The 24,695-nt window shown below is 40.4% G+C and overlaps 1 protein-coding gene across 2 annotated transcripts in view; it reads right to left on the bottom strand.

Moving 5' to 3' along the window:
* The window catches only part of LOC139407568 (chemokine-like protein TAFA-5), a 118,892-nt gene that overhangs the window by 51,020 nt on the left and 43,177 nt on the right, over nucleotides 1–24,695 (bottom strand). Inside the window, exon 1 of one of the 2 annotated variants that reach the window (XM_071151394.1) lies at nucleotides 15,761–16,642. The exons of the other annotated variant lie outside the window; for it this stretch is intronic. Within the exon in view, the coding sequence (XP_071007495.1) occupies nucleotides 15,761–15,851 (91 nt within the window). The 5' untranslated portion in view covers nucleotides 15,852–16,642. Of the gene's footprint in view, nucleotides 1–15,760; nucleotides 16,643–24,695 lie in introns of those variants that run through there. 2 annotated transcript variants of the gene reach the window in all.

Below are 24,695 nucleotides of genomic sequence, written 5' to 3'. Positions count from 1 at the left end.
GTAGGGAGAGTCCATGGGCCCATTCATAGGAGTTCATCAGCATGCGAGAGGGCACCCGCGGTCACTGCAGTGACTGAATGCAGACTTCCCAACGCCTAGGCTTTAATCTCTCCCCTTCATCCATTCATTCGGCCTCAGAAATGGTGCTGTGGATCAGCTGTATGGTAAATATACTCACACACATCCTCTCTCTTTCCCTCTTTCTCCCTGCTTCTTTCCTCTCTCTCTCCAACTTATTTTCCCACACACATCTCCCCCTGTATGACCTTCCATGTCTTAGTACTACCCCCCTTGTATGACCTTCCCTGTCTTAGTACTACCCCCCTTGTATGACCTTCCCTGTCTTAGTACTACCCCCCTTGTATGACCTTCCCTGTCGTAGTACTACCCCCCTTGTATGACCTTCCCTGTCTTAGTACAACCCCCTTGTATGACCTTCCCTGTCTTAGTACTACCCCCCTTGTATGACCTTCCCTGTCTTAGTACTACCCCCCTTGTGTGACTTTCCCTGTCTTAGTACTACCTCCCCCTGTGATCTTCCCTGTCTTAATACTACCTCCCCCTGTGTGACTTTCCCTGTCTTAGTACTTACTCCCCCAGTGTGACCTTCCCTGTCTTAATACTACCTCCCCCAGTGTGACCTTCCCTGTCTTAGTACTACCTCCCCCAGTGTGACTTTCCCTGTCTTAGTTCTATGTACCCGTGTGACACTCCCTGTCTTAGTACTACGTCCCCCAGTGTGATTTTCCCTGTCTTAGTACTACCTCTCCCTGTGACCTTCCCTGTCTTAGTACTACCTCCCACAGTGTGACCTTCCCTGTCTTAGTACTACCTCTCCCTGTGACCTTCCCTGTCTTAGTACTATCTCCCCCAGTGTGACCTTCCCTGTCTTAGTACTATCTCCCCCAGTGTGATCTTCCCTGTCTTAATACTACCTCCCCCAGTGTGACCTTCCCTGTCTTAGTACTACCTCCCCCAGTGTGACCTTCCCTGTCTTAGTACTACCTCCCCCAGTGTGACCTTCCCTGTCTTAGTACTACCTCCCCCAGTGTGATCTTCCCTGTCTTAATACTACCTCCCCCCAGTGTGACCTTCCCTGTCTTAGTACTTCCTCCCCCAGTGTGACCTTCCCTGTCTTAGTACTACCTCCCCCTGGGTGACCTTCCCTGTCTTAGTACTACCTCCCCCTGTGTGATCTTCCCTGTCTTAATACTACCTCCCCCTGTGTGACCTTCCCTGTCTTAGTACTACCTCCCCCTGTGTGACTTTCCCTGTCTTTTCTTTCCTCTCAGGGTTCGATTCCTTTCCCCCCCATCTCTGATCTCAATCCTTGACTTCTACCCTCAGAAAATACTTGATCAAAGGTGCTCTGACATAGGGTAGCAAAAATAACTCTGGATAGGAAAATCACAGTGCAAAGCAGTAAGATACCAAAGTGCAGTACTGCATAAGCATTTCATATGCAGAGCATTTGAACTAAATTTGGTGAGCAAACTCTGACCTTGGATATGCACTTAAGAAAAATGGTGGCTCTACATAATCTTGGGTAAGAACTTGTGTGCTTGCCAGGGACAGGCTTTATACTTCAGGGTTTACCTTGCTTGGGGCGTCTTATTTCAAACATGTAGATGTATTATTTGTCTCATGGCATTGGTGAAAAGGGATGCTTACCCAATCCCTTAATATGTCCCTATTGTACAGTTTATGTACTTAAGAATTACTTTGGAAACAGAACACAAAAATTATTCCTTATTAAATATGGCTAATAGTCAGTTGTTGATGCTTATTGAGGAAAAAAGCTAGTTTTGTTCTTATGTAGAAATCAAGAACCACGTTGTTTGGAATGAAAAATTAGCCTCAGCCATGTAGCTTATCAAACAGACACTAATCTACCCAAACATATTTTAGTGATAAGGCTGAGCCCTACTAAGTACCCCAAAGTCGTGATGGGCGACAACGCTGGCTTTGACAAGATAAATGTGTCTTGGGTCTGTGTACGTACCGAGTGACAGTGCAACTGCTTGCTACGTCAACCACCACTCTCCACTTCAGTTAGTCCTTCGTTTTTATGGCAGTCAAACTGACAACTGTGTCATCCAGAAGAGTCTTTTTCCCCTGACAATGTCATGTTATTCAAAAACCCTCTTTTACAACAAAAAGGAATCACTGTGAAGAGCCGTCTTACTGTGAAAGGACGAATGCTACACATTCAAACATATTTCCTTGACAGGGAGCTAATTTATTTCTGATCTAATGTAAAGTGCTTAATGAAATAGTCAAGGACAATGATATGAAATGGAGGTACAGACAGAATCTACATGCTAACAATAGCCTTGTCTGACACAACAACGATCAGGGACATGGAATGCAACAATCCAACATGGATGCTACAGGAACACATAAACAACATGTTCACCAAGCTTAAAAACCAAACTGACCTCCCTGTTTTGGCTGCTGGGATATAGAGAGGGCTGCTTAGAAGAGGACGTTTCCGTGGTGAACCCCTTGGAGGCCTGGGTATACTGTGGAGGGAGTCTGCCGGTTGTCTGTCCCCTTGCCAGATCATCTTGGCACTCATCCGTGGCTTACCACAGCCAAAAGGCAGCACTGACAGTGATACTTGTCCCACAGGAGTGGATTGAAAAAATGAACACAGTACAGTATCAGAAAATATGTCTGTTTCAAAGGATATGTGCCCACATACACACTTGTTTACAAATCTAAGAGTTGAAGACAGCAAGGACGCCAAGCTTGTATACATTCATGATGATTTAGGCGATTAAGTAGCTTCTCCTTTGAGATGAGTCAACAACAAAAAAAATATCTGTGTTTGTTTATCAAAATTAAAAAATCTAATTTGTTGCATGTCTCTGTAGAAAAGAGAGATGCGATTTACTCGGCAATGGAGAGTGAAATTACTTGAGTACTTCAGTTCTTTGCCACTACTTCAGTTCTTTGCCACTTCTTTCACTCCTAGTGAAAAGGCCAAATATGTGCTATGGTAATGTTCCTGTCCAAATGACATATTGTAATGCAGTGCACTGGCTCATGCTTGGTTGAGTCCATGTTTTAAACAAGGAGATGTAGACATCGGCTGAGGCTCATCATGAGTCTTGTTCTGGAGGCAGCTCTGCAGAGTGGTCACTAGCTGTCACAGCCACAAAGTCATAACATCTGATTTTGAACCTAACCATAACCCTAACCATAAGTTAAGACCAAAAATAACATTTTTTAATACATTTTTACAATATAGCCAATTTTGACTTTGCAGCTGGCCTATACACGGGGAAATCGCTCAGTTCTGCCTCCAAGAAAAGACTACACTAAAACTCCATTGCTACTACTAGGGTCTAATAGGGTCTATAGCCAACTCTGATTGCTATTCCAAGACACATTTGAAAAGATATGTCAGCTATAAAAAACAGAACGCACTATAAAAAACTTTATAGGATGAATTAAATCACAAGATTAGTCCACAGCAAAAGTGGCACAAAATAAGAGATTGCAGTTTCCTGGCTTTCAGAATAATTCCTCCAATACGAACCCAAAAAGCATGTCGGAATCTGCAGTGTGTGTGTGTCTGTCTAGCCATAAATTAACTAACCTTGTAATTGTGTTTGACAGCCTGTATAAAGATATGACTCTGGACCACTCCAATCACTGGGCCACTCCAATCACCGGGCCACTCCATTGCGATTCCCCAGCCTCAGGACTGTATGGGAGCTAATGTATCTCATCACTGGTATTCTCACTGCTCAGGCAGCCAGTGAAAGACAGTCTGATAATGGTTATCACCCCCCCCCCCCCTGACTGCTCATATGGAGATAGCAGAGCTACTTCAGAAGTGTGAAGGCTTCTTTCCATGTAGAAAGGGGCTAACGTGTGACATGGAGGTCAAGAATTCTAAATGGTTGGATTCGAGTGGAATGGCATTTTTCATGTAGCTTGTGTGCATGGTTAAAGGTAAACATGAAAGATGTGTCATCAGACTATGGAAACGCTCCATCTACCTAGATGGTTTCATTGACAGACAAAGGTCTTTACTTTGACATAAACATACTGTGACTCTTGTAAAGCTTTTGAAAATGTGTTGTGACCCACCAGGTCAACCAGACCTTTGTCTCTACTACCCAGAACATGTATTTTATTTAACCTTTATTTAACTAGACAAGTCAGTTAAGAACAGTTTCTTATTTACAATGACGGCCTACCAAACAAACCCTAACCCGGACGACGCTGGGACAATTGTGTGCCACCCTATGGGACTCCTAATCACGGCCGGTTGTGATACAGCCTGGAATCGAACCAGGGTCTGTAGTGATGCCTCTAGCACTGAGATGCAGTGCCTTAGACTGCTGCACCACTCAGGAGTCTTAAGCTGCCATCCAAAAGGAATTGGCCTCAACAGACCATTTGGGAAACACTACTGCAAATACTAAGCTCTATACCTCATTCTGAATGACACAAACAGAGCTTTTTACTTATTTGATCATATGTTGAACAAAATGCCTGGTTCAGCACCAGTTGAAGCCCAAGAGAAAGGTAGTTATTTGCAGTAATTCATTCTGCCAACATTTAGATGATGTATGACGCATCGGTCGAAGAGCCAAAGAGGAAACTCAGTAACGGGTATCCCATGGTAACCACAGAGAACGGCAATAGCGTTCCTTCTATCTGTCGATCTCTCCCCTGCTCTCTCTACTCACCACCTCCAATTCATTTCTGTCCTTCACGCCTCCATCTAGCATGTTCCACAGAAATAAAGCCGACAGACAATAGCTAAGTTTCCATCCAATTGATGACAGATTTGAATGTGAATATTCTAAAATCGCACAAAAACAATACGTACATTTTCTCGCCAGAGATGTGTTTCCATCAAATTGACTTGGGTTAGGCTGTATTTGTTGACATAATGCTCATAAAAATAACTTATTGGTATTATTTGTATTTGTCAAACAGCAACCAAGCATTGATCATCATGTCAGTAGAATTAGACTCTTGATATTTATTGGAAAGGAACATCAAGCTCATCACCTTGCACTTTCACCACCCTGTGAAGTTCATCGTCATTTATTTAATCTGCAGACTAATGAACTGCATGCTTTCCTGAGTCGTAGTGGGAGGACCACACACCATGGTTATTATATCAATATTGTCATCATTTGTCAACATTTGGTTTACCGACAATTTTTCTGTTTCCATCAGGCCTGTCATGACACTTTCTTGCCTAAAAAGGTTGGATGGAAACTGACTTAAGAAAAAAGAGGAGCTCAATGGGGTGGTGATAAAGAGATACATAGAGGACTAGTGCCCCCAAGCCTGTTTTAGCATGGAAAGTGCCATGGAGGACATTCAGAAAATGCAAAAGCCCACATTCACACAACTTTAAGTTTGAAACATTGTGTCATTTTTGACTGGTCAATTTCATCATCTCTTGATCGATTCATCATTTCCACCGGTCACTTTCCAGCACAAGGCTAGCCTTTATACTACAGGAATGTTCAGATAGAGTTCTCAGAGGACTGAGAATCAAGAAAGGTTACAAGGCTCTGCATTGAACTTGGAATGAATACAAACATTGTTGCACTTCTGTGTGTATTTACTGACTGACCATTATGACTTTGAAGTCAATAATTTCTACTGTTTTTATTTCCATTTATTCACAGTTTGACAAGGGCACGCACATTCACTTGATATCTAGATAATAATTGTTATTCCCAACAGAAACTATTGTGCAACGTACTGTATCTATCCTGCCTATCATCTATCTGCCCAATTATTTACAATGTCTTTCAATCATCCATCCATCCATCCATCTTCCATCCATCCATCCATGTTATCCACAAACCATTTGTGGGTAACATAAATTACAATAATTTAGACAAATGGTCCATGGAGTGTTACCTCTTTACAATCAATACAGTATAATGTATGCTGTACATATGCACCTGCATGTTACACCACCTCAACAAACATAATGTTGTGGTTGCTTAGATTGACAGATGGATGGATAGATGGATTAAAGGATGGAAGAAGGACTGGATGGAAGTTGGATGATTTATTTTATTCGGATCCCCATTAGCTGACGCTATGACGACAGTCTTCTTGGGGTCAGACTTAATGACAAAGACTAAAAGACTACAATTTATATACATTTAAAACCATTAACATGTAGACATTTCAGACATGGGTGGATGAAGGAAGATGGAAGACGGATGGATGAATGATGAATGGATGGATGGATGAAAGACATTGTAAATAAAAGTTGGGCAGATAGATGATAGGCAGGATAGATACAGTACATGAATATACAGTTATGCAATTCAGAGTCATTTGTCAAGGGCACTTCCTTGTTTAATCTGTGTTTTAGTATATATAGTATAGATATTTACTAGCAGAGAAAGCCATCTGAATTATTCTTCAAAATACTATCTAGAATTTTGCATATACTACTTTATAGAGAGCTTTACATGTAAGACAAGGAACGTTTATGTACAGGTTCACAAAAAGAAAGATCTGTTTAAAGCATGAAATTCAAACAATGTTAACCAGACACGCTTTCCTTACTTTGAGAACAATGCGTCTTCCATTTCCCCTATTTCAGATAGAGCAACTCCAGTCCTCGGGGGCCGGTCACACTTTTAGCAAACACAGCTGATTAAACTACTTGCATTCTAAACTGAAGATCATGACTAGTGATCAACTGGTGAAAGGCAAAAGCAATGAGAGCAAATGAACACCATGTGATGCTCTTCATTGTGGAATAAACATCTCAGGCATAACCAGGCCCACTCATGATCACAAATAATGAAATTATAGCAGGAAATGAGAGAGAGCTTTCTGTGGTGATATTGCTTTTTCACTTGCTACATAGCCTGAATCATAATATTTTCCAATTGCTTTCAGTTGGGATACAATTGCAACTGGCATGCAATTTATTCAAGGATGAGGGAATAAGGGAAAGTGACATTCATTGATATGGGATATTCATTAAAAGCCATATTTTTTTAATTTCCTCCAAATTGAAAATAGGAATAACAATCACGCAATGCACTAAATGGCCGTGCCACAAATGAAGGTTCCTTTGTTTGGCCTTCAAGTCAAAACAGGGAAATAATGATTAGGTTGAAATTGCTTTTGACATCATGCAGCGTCGGTTGCTGTTCTTCTTATAATGGTTAGTATCTCTATTACCATGGCGTGTAAACAAACCCATACCCTATCATCTTGTGTCATGATGCTTCTTGCCCCCAATGTCAGAGATGTTTTTAAATTTTCTGAAAACATGGCAAGTCAGCCATTTTGGCGGATTAAAATTGGTTCACACAACTAGATCAACATAGCCTCACTACATACATTGCATTCGAAAGGTATTCAGACCCCTTGACCTTTTCCACATTGTTATGTTACAGCCTTATTTTAAATGGATAAAAAGGTTTGTTTCCTCATCAATCTACACACAATACCCCATAATGACAAGGCAAAAGCAGGTTTTACATAAGTATTCAGACCCTTTACTCAGTACTTTGTGAAGCACCTTTGGCAGTGATTACAGCCTTGAGTCTTCTTGGGTTTGACGCTACAAGCTTGGCACACCGGTATTTGGGGAGTTTCTCCCATTCTTCTCTGCAGATCCTCTCGAGCTCTGTCAGGTTGGAGTGTCGCTGCACAGATATTTTCAGATGCCTCCAGAGATGCTTGATCGGGTTCAAGTCCGGGCTCTGTCTGGGCCACTCAAGGACATTGAGACTTATCCCAAAGCTACTCCTGCGTTTTCTTGGCTGTGTGCTTAGGGTTGTTGTCCCATTGGAAGGTGAACCTTCGCCCCAGTCTGAGGTCCTGAGCGCTCTGGAGCAGGTTTTTATCAAGGATCTCTCTGCACTTTGTGCCGCATTCAGGCCAAAGAGTTCAATCTTGGTTTCATCAGACCAGAGAATCATGTTTCTCCTGGTCTGAAAGTTTTAGGTGCCTTTTGGCAAACTAAGTGGACTATCACGTACCATTGACAGAGGAGTGGCTTCCGTCTGACCACTCTACCATAAAGGCCTGATTGGTGGAGTGCAGCAGAGATGGGAGAACCTTCCAGAAGGACAACCATCTCCACAGAGGAACTCTAGAGCTCTGTCAGAGTGACCATTGAGTTCCCCGTTGCTCAGTTTGGCCGGTTGGGCAGCTCTAGGAGGCTTGGTGGTTCCAAACTTCTTCCATTTAAGAACAATGGAGGCCACTGTTATCAAGAACCTTCAATGCTGCAAACATTTTTTGGTACCCTTCCCCAGATCTATGCCTTGACACAATCCTGTCTCTGAGCTCTATAGACAATTCCTTCGACCTCATGGCTTGGTTTTTGCTCTGACATCTGTGAGAGCTTATATAAACAGTTCTGTGCCTCTCCAAATCATGTCCAATCAATTGAATTTACCATAGGTGGACTCCAATCACGTTGTAGAAATGTCTCAAGGATGATGAATGGAAACGATGTACCTGATCTAAATTTGGATTCTCATCGCAAAGGGTCTGAATACTTAAATTTGCTAAAACGTCAAAAAACCTGTTTGCGCTTTGTTATTATGGGTTGTGTGTAGATTGAGGATTTTTTTTTTACTGAATCAATTTTAGAATAAGGCTGTAATGTAACAAAATGTGGGAAAAGTCAAGGGGTCTGAATACTTTCCAAATGCACTGTACAGTGTAGCTATTAGTATTAGCAAGTAATGTTGAACACTAGCTAGCTATTAGTAGTAGTAGTAGTAGTAGTAGTAGTAGTAGTAGCTGCTAAGATAACTACCTAAGCCTAAATGCTATAAATCATGATAATGATGATAGTAAGCTAAATGTTCATAAATTCCTCTTCTCTCCCACAGATTCCCATAAGATCTCAGGCTCCAGGATGGGAAATGCTTAACAAGAAAGAAACAGATGAAGACACAGAAGGGGACCATGCAACCCTAGGTTTTATTTTAAATTGTTAATCTGGTTTCAATTTCTATTCTGATTTGTACTACTATAAAAGGGGAGAAAAATACCCCATTTATCTGAATTAGCTAGGCTACTCACTATACCAATGATAGGCTACAGATTTTAGTCACTGCAAATAAAACTGTTTTCCCAATGTATCTTTCTATTAAATTACATTTTGTTCTCACTATGTATTGCATTTTTGAGGAGAATATATGCTGTTATAAATAGCCAGAAGGTTTCCACTTTCTCTGAAGCTACATTTATAAAAATTCTAAATATTGGTCGGCCTAACTCATTAATAAATGGTCAGCAGGTTTCCACTTTATTTAATGGTATCTTTTTAGCAGTTATAAAATGTTGGTAACTCATTTGTTAATGCTCAAAGGATTGCCACTTTAAAATTCGGTATCATTTTAGCAGTTATGCATGTGGGTAAATCATTTATAGATGATTTGAGAGTTCACTCAGAGCTTAGACATACTGTACAGAGCATTTGGAAAGTATTCAGACCCCTTGACATTTTCTACATTTTGTTAAGTTACAGCCTTATTCTAAATGGATTTTTAAAAATGTTTCCTCATCAATCTACACACAATCTGAAACAATCTGAAATAACTTATTGACATAAGTATTCAGATCCTTTGCTATGAGACTCGAAATTGAGCTCAGGTTTATCCTGTTTACACTGATCATCCTTGAAATGTTTCTGCAACTTGACTAGAGTCCACCTGTGGTAAATTCAATTGATTGGACATGATTTGGAAAGGCACTCACCGGTCTATATAAGGTCCCACAGTTGACAGTGCATGTCAGAGCAAAAACCAAGCCATGAGGTTGAAGGAATTGTCCAGTGTGCTCTGACACAGGATTGTGTCGAGGCACAGATCTGGGGAAGGGTACCAAAACATTTCTGCAGTATTGAAGGTCCCCAAGAACACAGTGGCCTCCATCATTCTTAAACGGAGGAAGTTTGGGACCACCAAGACTCTTCCTAGTGCTGGCCGCCCGGCCGAACTGAGCAATTGGGTGAGAAAGTCTGAATACACTGTACTTAAAGGCAGTATTGGGTACTCATCACTACATAATGTACATGAGAGAAGATTCAACACTGTTAATTAAACATGTTCAGTCAATGAATGGTGGGTATGAATACCAAAACATTCAACATTGTGGGAAGATACCACCACCGTTTCTCCAACCAAAAGGAATTACGGTTACCATTTCACAATAGAGCATTCACCATACTTGGAGTGTGATATACTCTGATAAGGGGTAATATGTTAGGAATAATGTTCCTGCTGAGCCACCAGGTCTATGGACATAATGGAGATTGGCTATATATTTATTGCCACAAATTAATTTCTGCACTTTGCCTAAAGTTGCAGTAAAAATAATGTAAATATATACAACTTGACAGTGTTACTTGACAGTGTTACGTCTATAAAATGTCAGTATTCTGCTGAATTCTTTTTGCTGTAAAATCTTGATTAATTTTGTGCTGTCAACAAAAATGGGACTTAAATGGGAATTAAACTAATAACCCCTTGCTCGCTACCAACCTGTAATGTCCTGCTACAGTGCAGCTATACCACTAGATCTGTGAGCGTAAAAGAGATTTAAACTCACATGGTACAATTTGGTATCTTGTAGATAACGGAATATTTTTCTACACAATATTTTGAATATAAGCTATGATCATTATTGCGTTTTAAAATATGGGTGGGGGCAATGTACTGGTTGGGGCTCATTGGCATATTTTGGCACGTGATTAAATATATGTGTATTTGTGCCAACAGTCAATGGAAGTGTTGCAGAATGGTTTGATGGTTAGTTTTGGCGATGCAAGTTGAGCGACTCCTTTGACCCTGTTCTGCAAACTTTGCACGAGAATGTGTCAGTAATGAGCTGCACTGTAAAGAGGTTATTGTCCAATTTCCAGTAACTTAATGAAAACTTGATGCTGTGAATGTAATTTCTTACAAAGCTGCAATATGTACATTTTTGCGCGACCTGACCAAATGTGTGTTATAGATCTATAATGCTTATTAAAAGCAAGTCTAAGAAGCAGTAGATCTGTTCTATGTGAGCTATTTCTATGCTTCCTGATCTCTGCATCCAACTGGTATTTACGACGTCACAACTGGTAAATTCCCACCCGTCACGTTCTGACCTTAGTTATTTTTGTTATGTCTTTGTTTTAGTATGGTCAGGGTGTGAGTTGGGTGGGTTGTCTATGTTCGTTTTACTATCATTTGGGATTTCTGTGTTTGGCCTGGTATGGTTCTCAATCAGAGGCAGCTGTCAATCGTTGTCCCTGATTGAGAACCATACTTAGGCAGCCTGTTTTCACACTTGATTTGTGGGTGATTATTTTTCCGTTTCAGTGTTTGCACCATTCGGGACTGTTTCGGTTTTCATTTTGATTCTCTTGTTCTTTTGTATTTTATATTCATTTTCCATTAAATGACATTATGGATACATACCACGCTGCATTTTGGTCCTCCGATCCTTCCTACTACTCCTCCTCAGAGGAGGAAGAAGAAACCTGTTACACCACCTCCCACATGGTTACGAACTCTGCATTATATTGAATATATTGGGTAGAAAATGTACCATTATACTAGATTATCCACACATGTACCCTAAAAAGTACCATTAGAGTTCCTATGTGTACCTACGAAGGCACCTAATGTGTACTTTTGACCTTTTTGTACACCAGGGAACAACACTGTACCGTAACCATACTCTTATATTTGAGAGTGTGTGGATACATGTTCTTGGTAATAAATAACCATATGGTGGCAGTGCTGAGATAAGAACTGCACCAGCTATGAGGGTGTTGGCAATCACATATGTATGCTTGATCTGATTAAATCTAGACCTTAATGTCAAGTGTCCTTGAGCACAGCTACTTTTCGTTGGTGTTGTCAGATAATTGCATGATTATTGACTTGATTCCGGGCAACTTTTAGCAAAGTGAAGAAATGTATTCTTGCCAATAAATCTGTGGCCGATATCTGTCACGGCCACAGACCTAGTGGTGAAGTAGGAAATTCATGTTGCTAGCATCCAAGAGGCTGTGAATTCAAATCATAGGTGTTGTTGTGTCTGTCCCAGGTGTGCTAACCAATGTTGATGTCATTTCCATTTAAGTTCCAGTCACTTCAGAAAGTGAACCAAATTCTACATTTTCCGGTTTTGAATATAATTGGAATTTCTGTGTACTTCCTGAATACAGTTCATTGTTGTACAGTATATTTACTGTAAAAATACAGTTCAGCTGTATAAAAACATAAAAAGTTGTTTCCACCATTTTCACTGGTACTCAGTTGCCGGTAACTTAATATAAAATTACAGGATTTAGAAAAAACTTGGTGCCATAAGCACATCGAAACAATTACCCTACGTTTACATGCAATTGCAAGCGAGGTGTGCCACATTAACTTGCAACACGGGCCAAAAAGTACCCAAGTGTATGGCAATTCACAGTAAATGCACTAGCGTTAAAAATGTTTGGGTCTCTTAGAAATGTCCTTGTTTTTGAAAGAAAGCAATTTTTGGGTCCATTAAAATAACATCAAATTGATCAGAAATACAGTGTAGACATTGCTAATGTTGGCAGATTTTTAATGGAATATCTACATAGGCGTACAGAGGCCCATTACCAGCAACCATCACTCCTGTGTTCCAATGACACGTTGTGTTAGCTAATCCAAGTTTTTCATTTCGAAAATCTAACTGATCATTAGAAAACACTTTTGCAATTATGTTAGCACAGCTGAAAACTGTCCTGATTAAAGAAGAAATAAAACTAGTTGACTAGTTGAGTATCTGGAGCATCAGCACTTGTGGGTTCGATTACATTCTCAAAATGGCTAGAAACAAATAACTTTCTTCTGAAACTCGTCAGTCTATTCTTGTTCTGAGAAATTATGTCTATTCCATTCTAGAAATTGCCAATAGTGAGGAGACGTGAAGTGAAGAGGTGACTCTGGTATGCTGGCCTTCTAAGCAGAGTTGCAAAGAAAAAGCCATATCTCAGACTGGCCAATAAAAATACAAAGATTAAGAAGGGCAAAAGAACACAGACAGTGCCTCTTCCTATTCTGGTTAGGGCCAGTTTGCTCTGTTCTGTGAAGGGAGTAGTACACAGCGTTGTACCAGATCTTCAGTTTCTTTGCAATTTCTCGTATGGAATAGCCTTCATTTCTCAGAACAAGAATAGACTGATGAGTTTCAGAAGAAAGTTATTTGTTTCTAGCCATTTTGAGCCTGTAATCAAACCCACAACCGCTGATGCTCCAGATACTCAACTTGTCTAAAGAAGGCCTGTTTTATTGCTTCTTTAATTAGAACAACAGTTTTCAGTTGTGCTAACATAATTGCAAAAGGGTTTTCTAATGTTCAATTAGCCATTTAAAATGATAAACTTTGATTAGCTAACACAACGTGCCATTGGAACACAGGAGTGATGGTTGCTGATAATGGGCCAATCTGCCGTTTCCAGCTACAATAGTAATTTACAACATTAACAAGGTCTACACTGTATTTCGAATCAATTTGATGTTATTTTAAAATGGACAAAAAAATGCTTTTCTTTCAAAAACAAGGACATTTCTAAGTGACCCCAAACTTTTGAAGGGTAGTGTATATAGCAAAACTCTATTACTGTGGAAATGTACAGTAAAATGACACATTTTCTGCAAAATTAACAGCAATGGCTAACCGTGTAGTTTCATGTCACATATTGAACCACATGATTTCACATGTGGAAAATCACATGATTTCACACGACAGGTGAAAACTCGTTTTTGGTACACTTTGTGACATTTCACAAGTGAAATCCTATAACAACGTGTTTATGATATACTTTGTGAAACTTTAAAAGGGAGATCCTATGACAACGTGTTTTTGGAACACTTTGTGACATTTCACACGTGAAATCCTATGACAACGTGTTTTTGGAACACTTTGTAACATTTCACACGTGAAATCCTATGACAACGTGTTTTTGGTACACTGTGACATTTCACACGTGAAATCCTATGACAACGTGTTTTTGGAACACTTTGTGACATTTCACACGTGAAATCCTATGACAACGTGTTTTTGGTACACTTTGTGACATTTCACACGTGAAATCCTATGACAACGTGTTTTTGGAACACTTTGTGACATTTCACACGTGAAATCCTATGACAACGTGTTTTTGGAACACTTTGTGACATTTCACACGTGAAATCCTATGACAACGTGTTTTTGGAACACTTTGTGACATTTCACACGTGAAATCCTATGACAACGTGTTTTTGGAACACGTCACGTTACACTTCACCTGTACAAACTCGTGACAATTTGAACCCACATGTGAAAGGTTATGCGATCACGTGAAAATCCACATGTGAAACTTCATGTGAAATATCATCACATGTGAAGTTACCCAAAAACACAAGGTTTTACATGATTTCACATGTGCAAAATATGTGGAAATGTCACATGTGAAATCATGTGATTTTTCCATATGGGGTATTTTTTTATGAGTGAAATTATACTGTTGTACACAATCAAATCAAATACAATCTGAGATGAGACAATACTAAGGAAGAGATCCCACACTAGGGCACAATGTGCGTGAAACCAGCATTTGACCACAATTTAGCGAGAAATAAGATGGCCCACATCCCACCAGCTTTGGAAAATGGGAGCATGTCTTACTGCATCTGCTCAATGCAAACGCAGCCACATTCAATAGCTCTCACAGCTTCAGTATGTATACACCCTCGTCCATTCCAATAAAGTTTATGAAAAAATGTATCAAATCTCTTAACAAAGTTGTGAACTCGCACTTAATCACTTGGTCACATATACGGTAGGTATGGAAGAGCAATTACTTGTCACAACGGCGCTTTCTCAACAGCCTTTCTCACCAAGATCCGGAAGGAACACCGGGCAAAGTGGGATTATAAATGGTTGTTCCATATATTGTCACAAAGCCCCCTTGCACGAGAAAGAGACACACCGCGTCACCCATTACAGGCACCCCTCACAAAGCAGTGGACTACCCACCCAGGAAGGAGAGTTTGTGTGTTTGACTTGCCTGCAACAACTCTCCCCATGACATTCATTTTAATGTAATTATTTTCTGTCACAATTGCATTCACATAATAGTGGGCACGCATTTTATTGTGAATCAAAATTAAGTTAATGAAGTGTGTGCAACCACTGTGTCTGTAAATATGTGATTACAACAGACCTTTTCAAAACGCCAAAACATGTGGCTGGCATTCTATTTAAGTGTGAATGTCAGTTGCAACATCGAACCGAGTAATGTATGTCTTAGTCACAATAAATAATTATGCTAAAATGTAATTACAATTGACCCTGACATTGTCCTTCAGTGTGACTCTGGTGCCATCTATTGAAGAATAACGAAATAAATAATTTAACAAAAGACCTCTCTATTCTTGCTCCCAACACACTGCTCTCTCTCTCTATCTCTGCACCAGGCATGTTATTTATTGTAATAATACATGTTGAGATATTTTATTAAACTACACCTTACAAATCTATGAATGATTAAAATCAGTATTTTATGGGACAGGCGTCTTACAGTTGAAGCACCACCAATCCTCTTCACCCCCAATGCTCTTCACAACCGATGTAGGCTAACGTTACTCATGAATGCATGAATAAATATAGGCTATGGTATTTTAACAGATTACCATAGGCTTGTGAAATAAAACATGTGTTTCAGAATAGTGGTCTACAAAGCCAAGAAGAGCGATGGATAAGGAATTACCTTCTTTTAGAACGTGTGAGTGAATAAGGAGGATAACGAAACAGCAGACTGCGGCTCCGGTTAAAGCCCACGCTAGTCGAAGGAGCTGCATCGTTGAGGGAAAAAAAAGTCAGAAATACCGGACGGAGCGCGCGGTCTTCAGCAGCACCAGCTGGCTACAATGACAAATCCATTCTGATCCAATGCAGCAGTGTTTAAAAGAAAAGTGAGTTGATTCCCTAAGGCTACTCCGTTGGCTTAAATTCAAAGTAAAATACAAAATAGGCACAATCCATGACAGATAATTTATATGATCCCTTCAATTCCAAATTAATGCAACCCTTTCGTTCTTCAGATAGCCTATAATGGAGAGAAAAGTTAAAGTCGTTAGACCATCACATCATTTTGAAGTGAGGCATTTTCTCACTTTAATTTAATCTGCTTTTCACCGCAAATTATTCTCTGAGCTTGGAGCGCAGTGACTCTGTGATTCCCACTCTCCGGGATGGCTAGTATGATATGAGACGGCTGCGCCACCGGAACACTTTGCAGCAATTGCGTAAAATGAAATTTGTCTCGATATTTTCCGCATGAGATATATCACTAACTAGACAGTGGCTGCCGGTTTGGGAAACGTCCATCTTCGCTGTCTCCAAGTTAGATCTCTCTTCGTCTTGTACCCATTTCGACTCTTTCCATTGTGTTTCACAATATTCCCAAAACTGATGGATAAGAAGTCAATATGAAACCACATCAAATAGGAGCTCACTGCTCACAGACTACGCTGAGCATCAGGTCCAGTACCATGAAATGCAAATACCCAGATAACTTGTGAAATTAATGATGGGCAGCTCGTGGAGACACTGCGGCGTCACTATACTGTTCAATATACCAATACGTCTCGGGCTTGCCCCCGTTCTTACCCGCGGCTTCACGAGCGACTTTCACTGAGCTCTCTACGTGACGTCACAGCCATTAGTGTTTTATCTCCGGGCAATTCCACAGGCTGTTTTCGGTTGAGGGCATATCGGGGGACATGATTCCGTTAGACCCATGACTACCTCTCACATTTCGCACAAAGACTTTGATACCTCCCATGCATCGATGATAATTTTGGAATGTGAATGTAGTGTTGCAGCCTAGCTAGTTCCATTTAATTAATGTCCCTTTCCAGATTGAGTGCATGCATGCATTATGCACATGCCTTAGAATGTGTAACATAAAACATGTGGAGTACAGGAATAAACTATGAGGGAAAAATAAATCGGTATCATTTGAATATAGCCTACATGCATTCAAAATACCTTTATGAAACATACCAAGACACTATGAGGGTTGCTGTACCACTTTCCTGCAGTCAAATGACCAAATCGCCCTCTAGTGGCCTCATGGGTGGAACGTTATTAATATTGTTCAGAATTTGCAAAGTTGCTTTGATGATGCTTGTTTGAGTTAATGACGGAAACATTTGTGGTCGATTTTCACTCAGCAAGGTATTGGGAATATTTTCCACTTGCTATAGCTGGACCATGTTTTAAACATTACACTGGATATTTGGTTCTCTCTCGCTAATAGCTATTAAACCACACATGCCATGACTGGGGAGGATGGAGAAACAATCAACACCTATTTTTAATTCATACAAATATTTTAAGATTTTGTATTTCAATCTCCAATAGCTCTTAAACAAAGCGTGTCATGATTATGAAAAGTATATATTCTGAATCTGGGGAGGATGGAGAACAATCCAGGTGTTGTTCTCCATCCTCCCCTTTTCCAATGTTTTTGTACCTCTACTATCTTGTCCCCTAAGATAGACCTACACTATTGGCACTTCTAATGACTGTGTGCCATAATATAGTTATTTTAAGAGAGTATCACAGCAAATACGGTATACTCATCTATTGGAAAATAGTATACATTTTGTAGCCCTGCAGAAAAGCCTAACCACACATGATTCTCTGCCTCTGTATCCATGGCAGCATGGTACATGTACTTGAAAAACATTATAAAAGGTCATTCTCCAGAGCAAATTATCTTTAGATTATAGGCTACTGACAAGGCTCTTTCATAACTACAATCTGCCTTTTTTGCTTTACAGAAAGCCTTTGTTGAACTGAAACTGGTACTTAATGCAAAACTAAGTATAGGTTATTTTTAAAAGAAAATGGTGCCCACATTGTTATAAATATCAGGGTATCTTTCAAAAAGCATATTGATGAGTTAGTTAAGAATAAAAAATGGCTTTTCTTTATAGGAATAAGACATGCCCTTTGTTAAATAGCAGAAAATTGAGGAATGATTGTGTTTTCTAAGTTACTTTTCTTAAATTGTTTGTAAATATTGTGTTTTTATTGCATTGTAATTGTAAATATTGTGAATTTGTATGATTGTGTACAGGGATCCCTTGTAAAAGAGGCTATGGCCTCAATGGGATTTCCCTAAATAAAATCGATTTACCAAAATTAAAGATCTTGTAGTTAATTCTACATATTCGCTTTACCATTAACAAATCTGCATTTACTTTTTTTAGGTCATAAGAGCATTATCAAAGATCATGATCAAAATGTCAATGCATTTGTTTTCTCAAGCAGAAATTGAAACGTGATGATACCTTGCAGAAAACTTCTGTGGGGGCATTTTCAGGAACAGTCTGTTGGTTCAATTATTGTCCAGAAAATTCAAAAGCAATTGACTATTGAATACTGTGTACACTCTCCAAGCCTTACACCACTACCGTGGCCTGTATAGTGTAGGGATTGTTGTATGTTCATAATACATATTTCTGCCCACACCAACCTGTTTCCAACAACGTGTGTATGGAAGTTGCTGGGTCAACATATAGTCACTGAAACATAACGAACATAAACAACATTCCCTTGACACACTTTTTGTCTAACTACTATTATTACCAAACAGTTTTTCTTTCCTGCAGAATGGTGTAGTCGGGAAATAGCCACATAGCTAGCTAACAGTGTGTGCCTCTCATGCAGGTCATCACATTGCCATAAGTTACAGTGCTGGCCTTCTGTCCCTTGTGCCTCTTTGCTATCGGCCAGGCTTCTCCTTCCCCACTGGAACAAGACCCAATCAGCTTCCTGGGAGACCTCTGATCTGCCATCCCACAAAGCACCTGGCCTTGTGTTGATAATGGATGGCTTAAACCACCCAGGATGCATCTGGCCTTGCACTGATAAAGATGGGCCTGGGGTGCTCTGAGGGAGACAAGGAGGCAGAGAGGGTTGTGGGAGAGGGATGGCTTCAGGAAATAGACTTCGGGGTCAATAGTTCAACGCATTAAATGTATTGGGAAGAGACCATACATTTCAATGAGGGAGGTTCCAGTTCATGAAGTGAATTTAATCTTACCATGTTAAAATGGATAATGATTGCAAAGCTGATGGATGTATAGCTCTCTGTAGGTACAGGTAGGGGACAGTTGATGAGTCCCAGTAGTCGTAACTCCCTCCATGACCACTGATTGCAGACAGGACTGGATAGGCCTCCACCAGATGACACTGACCTCCGTAATCCTGTCTGATCAGTGGCTGTGAGGGAAAGGACACAAGGAAAGGAAGTATTGAAATAATTCTAGCTACAGGCCCCTGAGGCCCATCTCTACAGATTTAACCACCAACCACTTTATCCATCCAATTCCTGCTCCTCTTAAATTAGAGCAGGGAGATTGATCGCTAAGCTTTTGAGGACAGGAGAGTTAAGAGAGGCCCAGGTGCTTATCGAATCCTTCAACACTTCCGGATCTGTCATGAAACTCCATCAATGTCCCCAGCCACCCTTTGATTGTGTGCTTTTTTCTCATCGATTACCTTTCTCTCACTGATGTCCATCAATGGCCTCTTATTTCATGCGAACATAAAGTGAGATATATGAACCTGGACACTCTTAGACATCATCCATCTTCAAATCGTCAAGGAAATGGAACAGCCCAACCCTCTACATGTTGATACCATTTTATTGCATTCTGTGTCTCTGACGTTCACAGATTGTTGGCATGAGGAAATCAAGGAAGTTTTCAGAGCAGTCAACTTTAAATAGATTTTACTGTCCTGAGCTTATTGCAGAATGTTTCAAGGGGAAACTACATGATTAAATGTATGGAAACTTGTGACATTTCACAGACCATATTGTTGGTAAACTGCTGAAAAAATCCACTGCATTCTTTTCTCAATATAAATGTAATATGCAAACAATCCGCATACACTTCAATCACCATAAAATATATGTAAATGTTAGCGTATTGCACACAATAAATTAGTACGGGTGCCTTGCGTAAAACTGGATTTACTGAAATGGGGTGCATGGTGCATTTCTCAAAATTATCCCAGCCACCAACCAATGGGGAGGTGGAGAGTAAGGGCTTTGTAGATGCCTGAGGCAGGAACATTACACTAAAGATTAGAGTACGCCTTTCTTTTCTTTCGTTCTTTTGTTCCTCTAGGCACTCTGCAATTAATTTGTGGCGGTGTGAGATTCCTCTTGAGTAATGGAATTTAATTGGCATGTGGTGACCACCGGGAGGCCTGGGAGCCGGTGAAGAGAGAGCACACCTGCAGAACTAGAAAGAATCTGGGCAGTGTAACGTTTAAATGAGCCCCCCCCCCGACCCGCCCCCCGCCTCATCTGCTCCCTCTATACGTGTCACGCCCCTTTTGGTCCCCCTGTTTCTGAGGCTGTAATGCGGTCTGACGGAGTAAGCGTGTAGGGTTTTGTCTCCGGCTGAGAGTAGTGGGAGGCGGTGTGTGAATAATGGTATGTGACTATCTGTGGTAGGTTGGTTGGTGAAGTGCTGTGTAATCTTGCAGGGTTTTGTTTTATCTTGAGTTTTTAGGGAGTGGGTTTTGTGGTGGGTGCTGCAATACGTTATTTTGTGTTTATGTGTCGCACCTTGTATTCAAGCACAGGGTGAGTATAGATAAAGCTTCTGATTTACTCTGCTGACAAACACCTCTCAGGTCCCTCCACCACAAGAGTATGTGTCTGTGTTCATGTTTGTGTGGGTGGGAGGGTGGAAGCTCTGCATAGAAATGAATTCAAAAATGCAATTTACACATCACCACTGTTTGTTTACCTTTCTAGACTTTTTATAGCTCATGAATAAATTATATGGTGAACGCCTAGGCAACCATACAGTTGCATATTTGTGCCTGAAAACCTTTTGTGAGCCACAACAATTCATAGATGCTGTCATACATAAGCATTATGCCCACCCACCTCGCCTTCTTGGACAATTCTAAATGTTTTTCCAGTGCAAGTTGATGACAGCTCTCAGCTCTGCGGTTTATTATAATAATATGGCCATTGGCAACAGTAGTATACCCTATGCAATACTTGGCCTTCTAGGTGGCTCATTGTCAAATACATTAATGATATCCAGCCAGTGCCAGTGTAGACTACATTAATGACACTGACATTTTAATGTCTCCCACATAAGAGGGACAGCCATTAGTGCCCTTGGTATCCTAAGGAGATGAATACAGGGAGAATAAAATAAGATGAGATATGGCAGGTGGAGGGAACTTGAATATGTTAAGGCTGGCTCCTGGTGCCTGCACTGGGATGGTATTCCAGTTGCGAGTTGGTGAACTTGAAGATGATGGTTCGCTGTTTGGCAATGTAGACAAAGTGTTGCACTGTAAATCCACCTTTTGAAGTAACCTGTCATGCAGACACCTGGGAAGTACAGCTCAGGTCGCCAACACTACCCGATAAGTAGGTTGCTTTACACATGAAGCAGCTTGTGCAGGTGGGTGGGTTATTATTTTTGGATTCATCCCTTTAGTGATGCATCAAGGACACACGTCAAATGATTTATTTATCTGTTATTTTACCAGGTAAGTTGACTGAGAACACATTCTCATTTGCAGCAACGACCTGGGGAATAGTTACAGGGGATGAATGAATCAATTGTAAACTGGGGATTATTAGGTGACCATGATGGTTTGAGGGCCAGATTGGGAATTTAGCCAGGACACCAGGGTTAACACCCCTACTCTTACGATAAGTGCCATGGGATCTTTAATGACCTCAGAGAGTCAGGACACCCGTTTAACGTCCCATCCGAAAGACGGCACCCTACACAGGGCAGTGTTCCCAATCACTGCCCTGGGGCATTGGGATATTTTTTTTTAGACCAGAGGAAAGTGTGCCTCCTACTGGCCCTCCAACACCACTTCCAGCAGCATCTGGTCTCCCATTCAGAGACTGACCAGGACCAACCCTGTTTAGCTTCAGAAGAAAGCCAGCAGTGGTATGCAGGGTGGTATGCTGCTGGCATCAAAACATCTGACATAGGCTTATTGTGAAGAGCAAAGCATCAATGGATATGTAGTTGGAAGTAAATGCATGAGAACCACTAAAATAACCAATATCTAAGGACAGAGCATCTGTTGGCAATGATGTGTGTGTAACCTAACAAGACCTATTCATCCATTGTTGGACAGTTTGTTTGCCTATGTGAAAAGTTCTAAGTTCTCAGAGATAAACAGAGAGGTCGAGCCTCAAGGCAACTTGGTTTGCCCTGTCAAAGATAGACAGAAGACTCAAATCAAGGTCTCCAAGTGTCAATCAACCCCACAGGGGGTCACAAATCTAGACGTGGAGTATGATTACCTCACTATCAGATTGTGTGTGTGTGTGTGTGTGTGTGTGTGTGTGTGTGTGTGTGTGTGTCTGTTCAGTTCTCACTCACAGTAGTGGCTGAATTGGAAATTCGAAGAGACACCTCAAACCAAATGTAAGCAGCTATGCATTACAAGGGGAGATTATTGTTATTTATGCTGCAGTAATTGGTGCAGCAATTACTGCCTTGAACGCAAAATACACATACTGTAATTTAAACATGAAGTCATAATCCATATTGAAAATATTGTTTGGTATAGCAAGTCCAGGCCTGGCCATTAAGCTGCCTTATGGGAGATGTCTTTTTGCCACCCTCCTCTACCCATGAAAATCTACAATAGACTCAGTAAACAAAATTAACTTGAAAAGATATCTAAAACAGTATTTTCTATACATTGAATTTTGGTTCATTTTAGGTTCTGAATAAAAGGTTAAAAGATGTCTTTATCGGACGTTGAAATCAGGTTAATTTTCAGTTCTGAATTAAAGTTGAGAATACGTATTTTCCGGACATTGACGGTAGGCCTACCATCCATCCATGTGGTAGGCCTACCATCCATCCATGTGGTAGGCCTACCATTCATCCATGTGGTAGACCTACCATTTGTAAAACACAAAAAAAGACATCTGGTCAGAGCCAAAAAAAAAAAAGACGTCCAAAAGACATCGGCCGTGCTTACTGGGGTGTAGCCTACAGTGCTGCTGCATTGGAATTTTATGAAAGCCCATCCATGTGGTAGTCCAACCGTTTGTAAAACAGGCAGTTGCATTGGCCTTATTAGTCCTGATTCCTGTGACAAATCAATTTGACTATTTAAGCTCTGAATATCATCTACCCAGCTTTATCAGGAGCTATCCTGAACCTATTTGCAATGAGAATCGTGTTTACACAGTGGGAAATGCACAAGTATTATTTTATTTTTTTCGCTAGCTTGACAAAAAATGTACGGATACAAACTGAAACCACTGGTCATGACAATTTAGCCCATGGGGTGAAACTCCTGGACAGCAGTTGTGAGTAGCCTGATTGTCCATTTTACTTTGACCCGTCCTGTTTTTAGGAAATTGTGTTTGCTAACATGTCAGTGCATTTATTTGATTGGGAGCCATTTAGGTTAGGCTATTTGATCTGAGAAATATGCATGCTTTAAAAAGTGTCAGTCTCATTACATTGTTAAACATTTTATCTCCAGCCAGTATGCTACAGAAAAGGTCACATACTCTTTCTACCATAGGCGATATCCAGGGCGGACTCAAGCCTTTTGGGGGCCCTAAGTGGGAGTTGGTTGGTTAGGGTTAGTGTTTGCAGTTTTGAAGCAAATTTTCTGCAATTCTACACATTTTGCCATGATTTATGCCATGTTAATGATATCTGAGTTAGAGTGACTAGTGGTACATACACACTGAGAAATCGGACTGCCCATCGACATTTAGCACAGTAGGAGGCCGTTCCTTCCCTTGCTAGAACAAAAGACGGCCCTGCTGTTAACTGACCTGGTACCAAAGAACCTGCCATTTCGACTTGTGGCCTAGAACTTGACTTTGAGCCAATCAGAGAGCACAAACTTAATGTGGGGGAGCAGACAGAACTGACAAGAAAAAGGAAAAGAGGAAACTTTTTGGTTGTCACTAGTTACCACAAAGTAACTAAGTCGTAATTACAGCTAACCCCCAATGATTATTTTATGATATAGGACATTTTTACTTTGTGGCTGTGGTAAATAGTGACAACCACACTTTTCCTGGTATAATCCACCACCTTTCCATCAGAATTGTTCTAGCAACTGTATCAAAAACAATAAAGCTGCATAAAACATTTTTCTAGAGCAATCTTTTACATCTATCTAAAGAGATTTGTGGTTGAGGACTGATTTTTTGTTAGGTTCAGTTCAATAATGTGCACCTGCTCATTAGTTAGCTAGCTAGTTAATGTTAGATTGATAATTGGGCTAGGCAGTCACACACAGTTTATATGAATTGAATGGGGTGATAAGTGCAGCACAATGCACACAAAACTAAATGCTTAACCAAGCTAGCTATCTAACAAGATGATGAAGTAATTCCATTCACTGTCCATTTTCCTATACTGCCAGGAACAGTTCATTTGCTTGCTAACGTTTGCTAAACGGTTAACATCGCCATTCAGTACAACATAGCTAGCTAGCTACTCTCAACATCTAACAGGCAGCTGCTTCATTCAAAAATAAATCCATTGTGATTTAATTATAATATTGCTAGTATGCTAGTTACACTATATACAGAGGCCTGTAATTTTCATCAAAGGTACACTTCAACTATGACAGACAACATGAGAAAA

Source organism: Oncorhynchus clarkii, chromosome 4 (assembly GCF_045791955.1).
Source record: "Oncorhynchus clarkii lewisi isolate Uvic-CL-2024 chromosome 4, UVic_Ocla_1.0, whole genome shotgun sequence".
NCBI classification, from domain to species: Eukaryota; Metazoa; Chordata; class Actinopteri; order Salmoniformes; family Salmonidae; genus Oncorhynchus; species Oncorhynchus clarkii.
The sequence above is the reverse complement of the archived record's forward strand: the minus strand, read 5'-3'. Positions and strand labels throughout refer to the sequence as shown.